The sequence below is a fragment of the Carica papaya genome, chromosome 5, assembly GCF_054855325.1.
Source record: "Carica papaya isolate Zhongbai chromosome 5, ASM5485532v1, whole genome shotgun sequence".
NCBI lineage: Eukaryota > Viridiplantae > Streptophyta > Magnoliopsida > Brassicales > Caricaceae > Carica > Carica papaya.
In genome coordinates this window covers 41682118-41696046 of record NC_142313.1, presented here as the reverse complement: position 1 = coordinate 41696046, position 13929 = coordinate 41682118, and the positions used below count along the sequence as shown (strand labels likewise).

General features: G+C 35.1%; 2 protein-coding genes across 2 annotated transcripts; one reads left to right on the top strand and one right to left on the bottom strand.

Moving 5' to 3' along the window:
• The first annotated feature begins 1247 nt into the window (after window positions 1–1247).
• On the top strand, window positions 1248–4405 carry PDF1A (peptide deformylase 1A). The gene is made up of 4 exons (XM_022050651.2): window positions 1248–1802; window positions 2580–2669; window positions 2781–2848; window positions 3919–4405. Exons 1-4 carry the CDS (start codon window positions 1401–1403, stop codon window positions 4157–4159), a joined length of 801 nt encoding a protein of 266 aa, XP_021906343.2. The 5' UTR covers window positions 1248–1400; the 3' UTR covers window positions 4160–4405.
• Window positions 4406–4553: 148 nt separating this feature from the next.
• Window positions 4554–8325, bottom strand: LOC110821202 (Pectin lyase-like superfamily protein). The gene is made up of 9 exons (XM_088221069.1): window positions 8009–8325; window positions 6920–7051; window positions 6614–6778; window positions 6501–6521; window positions 6185–6392; window positions 5632–5713; window positions 5452–5560; window positions 5225–5341; window positions 4554–5140 (listed from the first exon to the last, which is right to left on the bottom strand). The coding sequence occupies exons 1-9, from the start codon at window positions 8213–8215 to the stop codon at window positions 4859–4861; spliced, it is 1323 nt and encodes a 440-aa protein (XP_088077195.1). The 5' UTR covers window positions 8216–8325; the 3' UTR covers window positions 4554–4858.
• Window positions 8326–13929: the final 5604 nt, after the last annotated feature.

The following is a 13929-nucleotide window of genomic DNA, read 5'->3' as shown; positions in this document are numbered from 1 at the left end:
ATACGGTATTTTGAGACTTGATAGATGTATAATTGATTGAGGTTGCCAATGGAGCCCGAATCTGATACATTGTTGGTCAATTGTTGTTTGATCTATTTTTCAGTATTAAATACAGTATGATATTTGATGTATTTATTTTATGGTCTTGTATGCATGAATCATTGTTTCTTTTATTATAGTTTGTATTATGCTGAACTCGATACTATGTTGTCTTGTTTGGTGCCAATTTCTGGTTTACATGTTTGTGTATGATTGGATAATTAAGACCAGAGAAAATGGGAAAAAGGATATGTGAAGTGATAAGTAGATAATGTTGACAGCCTGACTAGATATCTTGAGAGATAGTTGACGGACCGAGTCCGTAGGAAACCCTACCGGGAACGTGGTCTCTCATACTGGACGGGGTATGAAAACCTTATGTGTTTTGGTGCCCATACCGGACGGGGTATGGGGACGGCTCTGGAATCATGTAATTAATGTTAATGGTTCACGTGTAGCGGGGACCCTTATGGATCCCCATAGATACTAGTAGGCTAGTAAAAGATGAAATTTATTGTCTGATTATTGAAGTGCAAAAGTAGGATATGTGTTCTGTTACAAAGTGTATATGATTTTATGATGATTATCATGTTATTGTTTTCATAGGTTATTTTCATGAATCTCACCGCGGTAAGTGGATAGCAAAGGTTTTGATGTTAATAAATGAGTTTGTTATAAATTATGTTTCATTGGTCATTTTTATTTTCTACCGACCTTTACTTCTGTGGCAGTGAGATAGTGTGATGTCGTTACTGAACTAGTGTAGCTCATTCCTTACTTAACTATTTCAGATCAGGAAGACGTGGTTCTCAAGCCCGTTCCGCAGGAAGACGGCGAGTTAGACGTCTAAGGACCTTATAACTCTATTCATAGTTTTTATTTCGAGTATCATTTTTAATTAGTTTATTCTTTCATGTTTTGAGTACGTTTTTTGTTATTGTGTAAAGGATGTTAATCAAAATTTTTATTACGCTTCCGCATTTAAGATTTTTAATACATACATCTTCATTTAAATTCCATGGCCGTTACATAATATCTATATAGTTTTCTAAAATTATATTCATTAAAGTTTACTAAAATTTAAATTTAATTTTTTTAATACTGAAATTTATATTTATAAAATATATTTGCGTAGTAAATAATTAAATTATTTACTAAAAAAATAAATAGTTTTTAAATTAATTTCACGCTCACAAACACAAGCACCACTGTAGAAGCTGCGAAAGCTGCGCATCAGTGGCAATTTCGTAAAATCATTCCACGATCTCTCATCCTGAAATCAAATCCAACGGCCATGGAAATCCTCAACAAATTCTCACTTCTGTCTTCTACCTGAGCTTCTCTCAGCCGCATCAACGGCCATGGAAGCCCTCCACAGATTCTCACTCCGTCTCCTCCCGATATCTCTCGCTGACAAATGCATTAGACCTTCCAAATTCATCCCGACATCCCACCCGATTATAGTGCCCATTTCCACACCGGATATCCTTAATCGAAGTTCTAGAAGAACCTACACTTCTTCTTCGTCTTCGTCTCTGACTGCTAAAGCTGGTTGGCTTCTGGGTCTTGGAGAAAAAAAGAAAATGAGCTCGCCTGAGATTGTTAAAGCAGGAGACCCGGTCTTGCATGAACCGGCCCGAGAAGTTGACCCGGAAGAAATTGGCTCTGACAGGATACAGAAGATAATCGATGATATGGTTAAGGCTATGAGAATGGCGCCTGGGGTTGGTCTTGCTGCTCCTCAGATTGGGATTCCATTAAGGGTTAGTTTTCTACTATTGGTTTGAAGTCTCTTTTTTTCCCCTGTTTGGTTGCGGAGAAAGTTATGTAGACCTGTGATTGCTGAGAAGTATTTTAACTTCTATCTAACTTTCAATTAAATTACCGGTGATTGTGAGAGAATCTCTTGTCTTGAGGAGTCAAACCACGAGTGTCAATGTGGAATTCCCACATTAAAAATGGATGGAATTAGAAATGCATTACTGTAGTTCAATGTCGAATTTCACATTAGGTCAATCTTTGTCATTTAAAAGAAGATTTTCATCATTTTCTAGTTAAAGAAAACGTGAATTTACAATGAAGTTCACGAAATTCCTGGACTTTTTCCAGACATAGGCATAGTTGGTGACATAGCTAATTCGATTCATAATGCATGTACTGTAGTTAAGTATTATAATCCCATATGAAGAATACTACAAAAAATCAATTGAAAGTTTTGATTGCAAATTGACTATCAGAAATTATATGAATATAATTTGTAAATATTCTTAAAAAGAACTATTTTTTGGAAAAGAAAAATCTAATATAAAACCATAATAAATTCAATAAATGTTTTCAATTCTCCATTTTCTTATGCATGTAATATATTATATCATGACCCATGCAAAATTTTGAACTAAAATTTCGGAGTCAATTACTATGAGGCTACCATTTGAAATTTGTCAACAATAGCTGTGCAATTATTTATTCTTAAGAGGCAAAACCGGTGTTGAAGTTCGGGGATTTTTTTAACATGGTAGTTACTTTTTTTATTGGCATAGATCATAGTCTTGGAAGATACAAAAGAATATATTAGCTATCAGCCCAAGGAAGAGGCGAAAGCACAAGATAGGCGCCCTTTTGATCTCCTGGTATGTCAGTTATCTTAATATATATTTATCAAATTTCAGAATGTTTTAGATCATCAATACGTATAGCATTCAAGAATTTTCACGGTACTATTATTAGTTCTTCTGAGTCAGGTGATCTTGAACCCTAAGCTTAAGAAGAAGAGCAACAGGACTGCATTCTTTTTTGAAGGGTGCCTGAGGTAAGATGCCAGCAGCAAGCTCCAACAGCCTAGCTTGTTTTATTTTATTTTTAACCCTCACTTGCTTCTTTACATCATGAAAAATCTAGTCTTACATTTGATAGCATCACTGTTTATTTTGTTATTCACTTAGTGGCTTCCTTTTCCCTCAGTGACCAGTATTTGGGTGCAAGAGCTACTACTAAATAGCGTAGGAAACTAACGGGATTTAGTTCTAATGTAAAATTAGAACTGATAACATTTTTTTGTTTGAAAACTAGAAAATTTTTGTAACTCGTAGTTTCTTGGATAACATTCAGTATCATTGTAACAGATATTTGGGACCAAATGCAAGTTTGATCGCTTATAAAATATTTTTGTCAAGCAAAATTTTATGTTGTGCCTTTTTTAACTAATTGCTGAACAATTATCTAGTAGCTTGATCCGGATTATTCTATGCTCAATTTTCCTGTACATTCACAAAGAATAGGGTATCATGGACAAATGAAGTTGCTCACATCTTGGATAGCACCTACAAGAATTGCTACTGTTTTCACATGTAAATTTGTTGCACGTGATCCTTCACATTGATTTTTTTATCGCAGACTGATTTGCTTTTAAGGCACTCTTAAGGATAAGATTGAGTAGTATAATGGAGGAAATATTTTATCCAAACGTATAGAATATGGTACATAATTTGGACTCCTGATCCAATCAAAATACTTCCTTGGATATTTATGTTATTAGGATAACCGTTTCCATTTCAATCAATTTCCAGCACGGTAGGAACTGAGTTAAAATTGTTTGTGGATTGTCCAAATTGTGATCTCTGGACATCTCTAAATCTTGGGAATCTATTTTGTTTGTGGATTGTTGAAATCTTTTAATTCATAAGCAATTAGGAGTTCATAGAAAGAGAGATGTATTTTATATTTGAAAACATGTGGTGGAGATTTGGACTATGTATTAAGCTCTGAGGTAGTGAATGATATTGCTGAAGTTTTTAGTTGAACCTTGACGTTGATCTTGACTAAGATATCAGTTACTTTCTGCTTCAATCTTACAGTTCTCTTTATTGCTACTAATTTCAGTGTGGATGGATTCAGAGCAGTAGTGGAGCGATATCTTGATGTTGAGGTTACAGGTTTTGGTCGTGATGGTAAACCAATCAAAGTAACTGCTTCAGGCTGGCAGGCACGTATTTTGCAGCACGAGTGTGATCATTTGGATGGAACTCTCTATGTTGATAAAATGGTGCCTAGAACATTTAGAAGTGTCGAAAATTTGGACTTACCTCTAGCAGAGGGCTGCCCCAAGCTTGGTACCCGCTAGCTGATGATGGTCAAAATTGAGTTTGCAATGATCGAATTTCAACTGATGATGAGGAAGATGATGAAGGTTTAAGATTTTGTTGTTGCTGCTTTCCCTAGAATACAGAGGAAAGTACATGCTTTATCGTCAGTGTATTTTTTATTCACGAATTATGTCATTTATATTGAATGCCATCTGTAAATTTGATATTTAGGCTTCAAGTGCCTTTTTGCCATCTTTGGAATGATTTAAGAAGTTGGTTGATTATTTCGGTCTCTCCCTCTCTCTCTCTCTCTCTCTCTCTCTCCTACATCTCATAAAAAAAATAAATATATCAACTATTTAATGAAGTAAAAAATTAGTTAGCTAGACAAAAATTTAATTGATCACGAAAACCAAAATTTTAATATATATATAAAAGAAGCTAATAGATGATATAATTTTTTATAGATAATATCAAACGCAGCTCAATTATATACAACAGAGAATAACCACTAAACAAGGAATTTAAAGAATCTGAGGTGATCAACCATGGTAGGCTGCAGTTATTTGGAGGTAGTTTCCCTCTTGTTCTTTTTTTGCATTTTCATTCATTTGTCTATCTTGCCATGAGCTGTTTCTTGCCGTATTGAGGAAGGGAACAAATAAAAGAAATTGAATGAAACAAGGCAAAGAATCACTGAACTTTCTGCAGGTTGGCTTTCGATGTAAAAATATTCTTCAAAGTGATTGAACTGCAGATTTGAACCAGAATTTCTGGTTAATGAAGCTTGAAAAAGATGAGAAGCATGGGGGAGGATACACGAGGCCCGAAGATGAACCATAGGAATCCCAGCAAAAAGATTCCGTAATTCCCCCAGAGACTGATACAAGTTGAATGTCCTCTAAATATAACCCTTCACAAGGAAAGGAATCACTGCAAGCAAATATCATTGCCTCCTCTGTAGCAGAAGTTCCTCTGATGTGCACAAAAGATATATTCTCCACTTTAACAGCTGAAGACTGCATTGCATTCCATCCGAATCAATAAATTATAAGACTTCCAATCTGGAGAAATGTTTTAAGCAATTGTATGTTTGTTCTTACCTGGTTTGTACAAGGCAGCTCCGAATCACAGTAATATTGATCTATTATAATTGGGTTTAATACATTCTCCATCAAAATATTCTGGAATTTGATATCAGAAGCAAAACCATTACCTCCCTGGTATTTTAAGAAGAAGCAGAATTCAAGTCAACAACAGATAGATATCTCATTTTACCCCTCTAATTTATCTAACTATCCACATATATGAAGGACCTTGGGAATGGTACCTGCCATGTTTTAATCCGCAATCCATTATCAGTGTTGAACAGGAATGCTCCATCAACCTTTACATCATGCACCTGTACCCATGAGCCCGATTCCCCTAGGCTCCCAATGCTAATGGAAGCAAGACAGTTAGTTCAGAAGATCAGACTACCTTCAAGATGATTAGAGTAAGGTTTACTAGCCTTATGCCGTGGCCTGGCCCACAGAAAATGTTTCTGATTTGGATCTTTGAGGAATTGCTGACTATTGAGATGCAGTCGTCTCCTGGATGCATAATTTGAGTATCAAGTGAAAATTACAAAAGTCACAACATTCAATTTTTAGAACCATCATCTTCATAATCCACGTTTCTAATCTCATGATGGCAAAATATAATTTTGATCCCTAAGTTTTCATATTTCTGACTCTGGATTAGGGTTGATCTAACATGATATTTGCATCACGACTATAATAAATTTTTCGTATTAAATCCAAATAGAAGAGTGAATTGCAGTGAGTAAGCCCAGTAACACTTAAAATATGATTACAGAATCATGGCAATCACTCTTTGGTAGACACATTAGGCAAGAAATTTTCTAGTATCTTTGTTTAGCATGTTGCCTATGCTACAAAGACACTGCAAAGGTACAAAAAGATACGATTCCATTTGTTACAATACTTTCAAAACTCGGATGGAAAAGAAAGCATGTCGTTTCACAGCCAGCAGAAAACTTGTCAAGAGAGAATTTTGCCAACCTGTTCTGACGATGCTATTTTTGATCTTAACATTATGAGAATTACTAATGTGGATTCCATCCGTATTGGGGCTGGAAGCAGGTGCTATAACTTCAAGATGGGATGCCTTAACCTGATTGCAGGTAGTGAATGCTATGTGCATTTGCTGACTATTTATCAATTTAAGGTTATGCACTTTCAAATTCTTGCACCTGTGGAATGTCATGGCCTGCAGTATAATTGTTAACAATATGAAGCCCATGGCAATACCATTAGAAAGGGAAAGAAGAATCCAATATTGAAAAAGACAAATGGAACAACAAAATGAGGCTCTTACTGTTGGGGCACGATGATAAGGCTGTGAAAAATAACACGAGAGATGTTAGAAAACTGCACAGATTAAAATTCAAGAAGACAGAAGCATGGATTTAGGAATGTAAGGCACGATACACTTGTTTTATTGACTTTGCAGTCCCACCATTTTTGTCCCCTTCCGTTGATAGTCCCTCCCCCTTCCACTTGAAGATGGTTCACCCCATGGAAGTAGAGCCACTTCCGAGGGTTTAAGCCAGTCCAGGATTCAGGATTTTTCGGAGAAACAATAGCACCAGATATCTATTAAAATAAAACTCCAACATAATTACCCAAACCAAATAAAATAAAACTCCAACAAACCTTCGCTGGAGAGTAACGAAAAGATAAATTACATAGGAAAAACCAATAATCAATCCAATTAGCTTGGCATCCATAACTTACCTGCAGAGTCACTTTTGACCTACATGGTCCAGCAAAATCAATAGGATGGACTAGCGAAGTAAATCCAGCTGGTACTAGGAGAATTGACCGAGCAGGGCAAGAACAAGCCATCTTCCAAGCATTTTCAAAAGCCTAGAAGGGTGAAATTTCCATGGTATACGGAATTAGTTTTTTCTCGAACAAGTTACATAGCCAAATCTATTCAAAAACTGCCCAGTTGCATGTAACAATCTTCATTATTATCTCAGTATGCATAACATTGCCAGAAAATTATTTAACATGAGTGAAAGAGAGGGGAAAAAATATATTTAAGTTATTCCTTAGCCAAATTTCCTATTAGAAATAATGACAGCTACAACAATAAGGGATGTGAAGATGCTCTTTCCTTCATTTTCCAAGAAAGCATATTAAAAAATATGAATCAGTGATCAGGTGCTCTAAGAAATGCCAGTCAAAGCTCCAATCTCCATTCTCGGCATCAGATTTATATTTCTAAATTGTATAAATTTTAAAGAACTATATTTATGAGCCCCACCTTCAATGCAAATCAAGATAAGCAAAAAGATACTTTATTATCAGATTAAAGACAGCATGCCATGTTAGGAGTGTTATCTAACAATATTTAAGTCAAATATCAATAAATAACAGACAGCATATCTTCAATACCTTCATTCTATAAAAATATAATAATAGTTGAAAATATAAAAGAATTAATTGATTGCAGAATATAATATTAACATTTTTCCTCATTGTGCCAAGCATTTCAACCAATATGATCATCAACCCTCATTTGCCCAGACTATTTCAGAAACATGAATTTATCACTGTAACAATCAAATTTGCCAACTTATCATGATTCCAACAAATGGGTATCACATATAAACATCATAAATATACTTTACATGTTAATCCACTGAAGAAAAATGGAACAAAACTTACTTACATAACCGGAAATTAAAGTAATTTTATTTCTTTTTTTTAAAAAAAGATAACAAAAATCATCAACAGTTACCAGCATCATATATTTATATATTGAGAGATAGAGAGAGAGAGAGAGAGAAATAAATGGTAGGAGAAAGTAGTGGGTACCTGAGTATCATCAGTAAGACCATCTCCTTTGGCACCAAAATCAGCAATGGTGATGACCCGTGAGGATCTGGGTCGGATTTCGGAGGACCCAGAACGTGGGAGTTGTAGCAGAGTCTCAAATCCTTCAATTTTTGAGGAGAGAAATACATATAGATAAAGAAAAATAAGAAGAGATTTAGAAGATAAACAAAATCCCAAGTTCTTCATATTGTGTTTGGAGCAGAACAGATTGAAGACTCTTCCAAGTTGGGTTTGGCTCCAGATCCTTGGGGAGAGTGAAAAAGAGAGAGGTGCTTGGAGAATGTAACAAGTGTAAGTAAGTATTTAAAAAGAAAGAAAAGAAAAAGGGCATTGCTCTATAATGATTTACTAATTTAAAAATAAAATAATAATAATAATAATAATAAAAGAGAATCTCAATAAACGGGTCGGATTCGGGTGAATTTCATGAATTTTTTTTAGTTGATTGAATTTCATAAATATTTTTTTGTCATCTCTAAGTTCAAGTATACGTCTTAAGTTACAAGAAAAAATATATTAGTACACATTGTATTTTTCTATAAAATTTCTAAAATTATATTACAAGTTAAAAGAAAAAAATTAAGAATATTTAATTCATATAATATAATATTCTGATTATCGAGATAATGAATAGAATTTAAGTCACATTCATACCATGTCCTAAAAAAAAAAATTCTTATTATATAATTTTCACCTTCAACAGAATAATTTCATACTCTCGTTTATTGATTCTTCCTTCTACTGGTATTATAAATTTACTTTTACCTCTTTCTTAATCAATAAAATTTTAATTAATGCATTTCTAGATTTTTAATTTTGACCTATACTTTTCTCTTTATTTTTTCTTGGTTGGTTTTAATATATGGGTTGTCGAGAAAAGAAAGATAAAAGAAAATTCTACAATAATAATAATAACGAAAATAATAGTGAATAATAATAATAACAAAAATTTACCTTAATAATGATGGTGATGATGATAATAATAATAATAATAACCAGCGCCTTGTACTTTTATAATTATATTAAATTATACTATATAATTCAATTATATCAATATACACTTCACACTACCTCTTTGTATTAAATCAGCAATTATGTTTTGAATTTTTTATTTGTCATAACATATATATCATACATGCGATATGTGCTAGAGTTCAAGAAGTATTTTTATTTACTGGCCCTTTAAAAATATTTTCCATAATCATTACCAATTTTTCATATCCTCGGACCTCTAAATCGTCGAATCAAACCTCTTTGATCTCTAAGCCTCTCTAAGCTTATATCTCTCTCTCTCTCTCTCTCTTTCTAATTGGATAAAAAAATATTGAAACTAATAACTTTCGTAAGCAGAACGATCCTAACGTCTTCCTTACCTCTCTTCAATATAATCATCGGACACCTTAACTACATCATATTTATTATATAAGTTCATCGAAACTAAACTCATTTTAATCAAATAGTTAATTCTAGTTGAGAGCCCAAATATCTTCGTGATTGAGATATATCTTAATGATTCTTTGATATATCTTAACAATTTTTTTCATCCCGTTGTCCAATTTTGTGCAAGAAAGAATATAAAGATTTATCGTTCAACTAATAAGTCCTTAGTTAGGCAAATAAATAATTGATTGGCTAGCTAATTAACTGAAAAAAGAATTATTACTAGTATTAATAATTTAACATATTATATTAAATATTAATTGACTAGTTGTTAAATAAAAAAAATTAATAAAATAGATGCTTAGTTTTGGTAATTACATTTGAAAAACACCAATATATAACTTATTATAATACTTAGTTAATTAAAAAATATAAATCATATTATACATTTGAAAATTACTAAAACATGTGAAAACTTGATCAAGTCAAAGGGGGAAAATCACATGGCAAAAACACTGTTCAACCATAAAAGTAGTAAATAATTAATACGATTTGATGAAACTTATTATTTTCATCAATTAAGAATACTCACTATTTCTATTAGTTATCAAAATCTATTACCTCTATAAGTTACGAATGCTTATTCAAAAAAAAGTTATGAAAGATCAGATATTATGTTATGTCCAAATTTATTTAATTGTAAATTAAATTAATTATAAATATAATTTTTTAATTTTAATTTAGTGTAAAAATGAAAGAAATGTGATGGATGATGAAATTGAAAACAATTTTAGAAAAAAAATGTGAAAATTTGGGTTATTGGGGTATTTTTGAAAGAAAAATCAGAAATCGGAAGTCAAAATACAATTTAAAAAAGTTTTGCCACGTAGGATGCCCGGTCAGCAGCCCCAACAAATCAGGACGTGCCGCGTGGTAACGGACGTTGACGCAGTGCCACGTGGGAGGCCACGTGGGCGATCCGCATCCCTGCAATCAAATGGTCCAGATCCGTTCCCGCGCACACGGACGGCATAAATGCGTTCCCTCCCCAAACGCGATCGGACGGTCAGATTTAAATGTAATCAGACGGTCCAAATTAGATCGCGATGAACAGTACAGATTAGATCGCAATAAATGGTCCACATTCACTCCCTATTTATTCGCGATCGAACGGTCCAGATCAAACACGATTGACGGTCCATATTAAATAGAAACGGATATAAATAACCCCCTTCACACCAAACCCTAAACCCAACCGCCAGCCACCCTTGCTGGAGAAGAAGACCTAGCCGCCGCCGCCCGCTGTCGCACCAAAGCTGCTTCCGACCGCCAAAAAAGATAAAAAATTTCTACTTTACTCAGAATTAAATTTTAAACACCTCCATAGCCAAATTGGAGTAAAAGGACCGGCTGATTGGCCGAAAATTGCAAGCAAAGCCCGGTAACACCTCTGCGATAAATTTCACAAAATGCCTCCGATGAGGCTCTTCCTGATTCCCGTTCGATGTAATTTTTCTACTGTTGTGATCACCGTTTCCTTCTCTACAAGTTCACCGAAGCAAAATACCCAACCGCAACGTGAGTCGGAGGAGCCGCTGTACCGGAGAGCCCCGCCGCCAGTGAGTTTTGATTTTTTGTATTTTTTCTGCCAACCGTGGCTCTTTAACGTATTTTCTCGTAGGGATCAATATAAAATTGATCGAAAACAACCAATCTGAGGCGTAACACCGCCATGTCAAAATTTCAGAATTGGCTAAAATTGGACCTTGATGCTAATTTTGGATTTTTTTGGAACATTTGTAGATATTTATAGGGTGTTTTAATTCCTAAAAAAAAATTCAGGGAACCTAGGGACCGCTAGTAGGTGCAGTCAACAGTTTAGCCTTTCGGACATTAAATTAGGTAAGAATCTCTTACATTATTCCCTATTATGGAATTGAAGTTTAATTAATAATAATACGGTATTTTTTATAAATTAGAAAATATTCGTAATTAATTACATATTACTAATGGAGCCGGAACCGATTACTTATTACTGTTTACTATGTTTAACTTATTACCTGATTTTACAATTTTAATGCATAATAATATATGATTTATCGATTTTATGGTCTGAATGCATGTATTGCTGTCTTACATGACTACTGTTAAATTGAGAAATCGAGATATGATTGCATTCTTTGATGCATGTTTGTTTGTTTATGTGATTACGGTTGAATTAGAAAATGAAAACTAAAAGAAAACATAAAATTGTATGATTAAGTAAATAACTAAAACGATAACCTTCTTGGATATCTTAGGAGATGGTGGACGGATCGGTTACAATAGGGAACCCTACCATGAACGTTGTCTCATACCGAACAGGGTATCGAGACTTAGTAATTTGACGCTCATACCGGACGAGGTATGAGGACGACTCGTTTTAACCTCATGCCGGACGGGGTATGAGGATGACCCGTTTTACCCTTATGCCGGATGGTTTATTGAGATTTAGTAATTTGATGCTCATACCAGACGTGATATGAGAATAGCCCGTTAATTGAGAATGTCAAAGGAAAGGATTCACGTGTAGTAGGGACATCCTTATGAACCCCCATGGATGCCAGCAAACTGATGAAAAGTGACAGTTATTGTTTCGATTATTTGAATATGAAAGTATAATATGTGTTATGTTAATAATTACATATGAAATCATAATATGTATAATGTTATTGTTTCTATAGGTTATTTTTATAAATCTCGCTACGGTAAGTAGACAGTAAATAATTTTATTATTAATAAATGCATTTGTTTAATTAAGTGCTCCATTTGTTGTTTTGATTTTTTATCAACCTTTATTTATGTGTCAGTGAATTGCCGTGATATTCTTACTAGGCTAGTGTAGATCTTCCTTATTTAGCCATTTTAGATCAAGAGGACCAGAATTCAAAACCAGATCCACAAGAGGGTTGCGAGTAGGATGCTAGTTTCATTTATTTTTCTCTCATTTCCTTATTTTGTTATATTTCCTTTAAAAGGGTAATTTTCGTAGCACTATTTGGTACTTTAAGTTATTATGTAAAGAATGTAAACCTTAACCATTTATTTCGCTTCTCTAATTATGTTATAATTTATTTATTTGGACAATCTGAGATCGTTAGAGTCGGTATCAGAGTCATGTTCCTCGAACTCATTCCTTACACAAAAGCCTTAGTAAACCCCAAAAATAATGAATTGTCACTCAACCATTCCTTATAAAATGCAGATACAGATATATGAGTAGAGGAAGACCCCAACTAAATTGAGCAACCGGGTAGGGTTCGCTTAGAGAGGATGTTGACCGGTTATTTGAGATGGTGGAGAGACTTATTGCTGCCCAGCAGGCCCGGGAGGAAAGGAGGGAGCTACTTGACCCTCCCCCGCTGCCACAGGTTGAGCTACCCCTGCAGCGGGAGGATCTCAAGCCACCATGATATGACCCTACTCTTCCACAGTACAATCCGATGCCTCCATCGTATCATCAAGTACCACTGTAGGGTCATCCAGTCCATCCTTAGCTCAGCCCAGTCCCTCATCCACGGGACTCAACTCCTCTCATGATGGACTCAGGCTACATAGAAAGGTATAAAAAACTAAATCCTTCTATTTTTTTAGGGGGATCCTCCTTTGAAGAGGCCGAGTTCTGGTTATCTGAGACAGAGAAGGCCTTTAAGACCCTCGAGGTAATCTCCAAATAGAAGGTCATCTTTATTACCTACATGCTAGTAGGAGAAGTAGACCGCTGGTGGCAACTCAAGCAGACCACCATGCCCTTTCCAGTCACTTGAGAATAGTTCTTGACGACATTTCATGCAGAGTACCTCCCAGAACATCTCTGACATTTGAAGGAGATGGATTTTGTACACTTGGTCCAGGGGAATATGACTGTATCAGAATATGCTCGCAAGTTCCTAGAGTTGGATCGATATTCTCCTGAGAGCATGATGGACAAAGGCTAGAAGGTTCGAGTGGGGTCTCCGTCCTAAGATCATACAACAATTATTTGTGCTCGAGCTTAGTACTTATTCGGTTATTCTGGCTAAGGCACAGTTAGCGGAGAGGAGCCTTCGCACCTTCCCTCAAGCAGCAAGGAACCTCAGGTCCTCAGCCCCATACCGCAGACCAGCACCTATTGCACCTGTTCAATAGAATAAGAGACACAGTTCGATGACTCAGGCTCTCCCTCAGGTTCCGGCAGCAGGACGCCGCAATAACTGTCAGCATTGTGGCGAACATCATAGGGACCAACCATGCTATCGCCTCAACAACACATGCCGCATATGTAGTAGCACCCAACATTATGCAAGGGAGTACCCGAGGAACCAGAACCAAGTCAGACCTCTTATCTAGGGTAGGGCTTACAATCTTATTCAGCAGGATGCAAAAGTCAACCCAGACGTAATATAAGGTATGTACACTATACGTAACCATCTTATTCATGTCTTGATTGATACTGGTGCATCACATTCATTTGTTTCACATATTTTTGCATCAAAATTAGA

Excerpts from the sequence above, each read along its gene's own strand:
- LOC110821202 (XM_088221069.1), bottom strand. The coding sequence starts at position 8,215 with ATGAAGAACTTGGGATTTTGTTTATCTTCTAAATCTCTTCTTATTTTT. Across the intron at positions 6,522-6,613 it reads GCAAAGTCAATAAAACAAGT|CCTTATCATCGTGCCCCAAC; the intron begins GTATCGTGCCTT and ends TATTTTTCACAG. Across the intron at positions 5,561-5,631 it reads GGGCCAGGCCACGGCATAAG|CATTGGGAGCCTAGGGGAAT; the intron begins GCTAGTAAACCT and ends TGCTTCCATTAG.
- PDF1A (XM_022050651.2), top strand. The coding sequence starts at position 1,401 with ATGGAAGCCCTCCACAGATTCTCACTCCGTCTCCTCCCGATATCTCTC. Across the intron at positions 1,803-2,579 it reads AGATTGGGATTCCATTAAGG|ATCATAGTCTTGGAAGATAC; the intron begins GTTAGTTTTCTA and ends TTATTGGCATAG. Across the intron at positions 2,849-3,918 it reads TTTTTTGAAGGGTGCCTGAG|TGTGGATGGATTCAGAGCAG; the intron begins GTAAGATGCCAG and ends TACTAATTTCAG.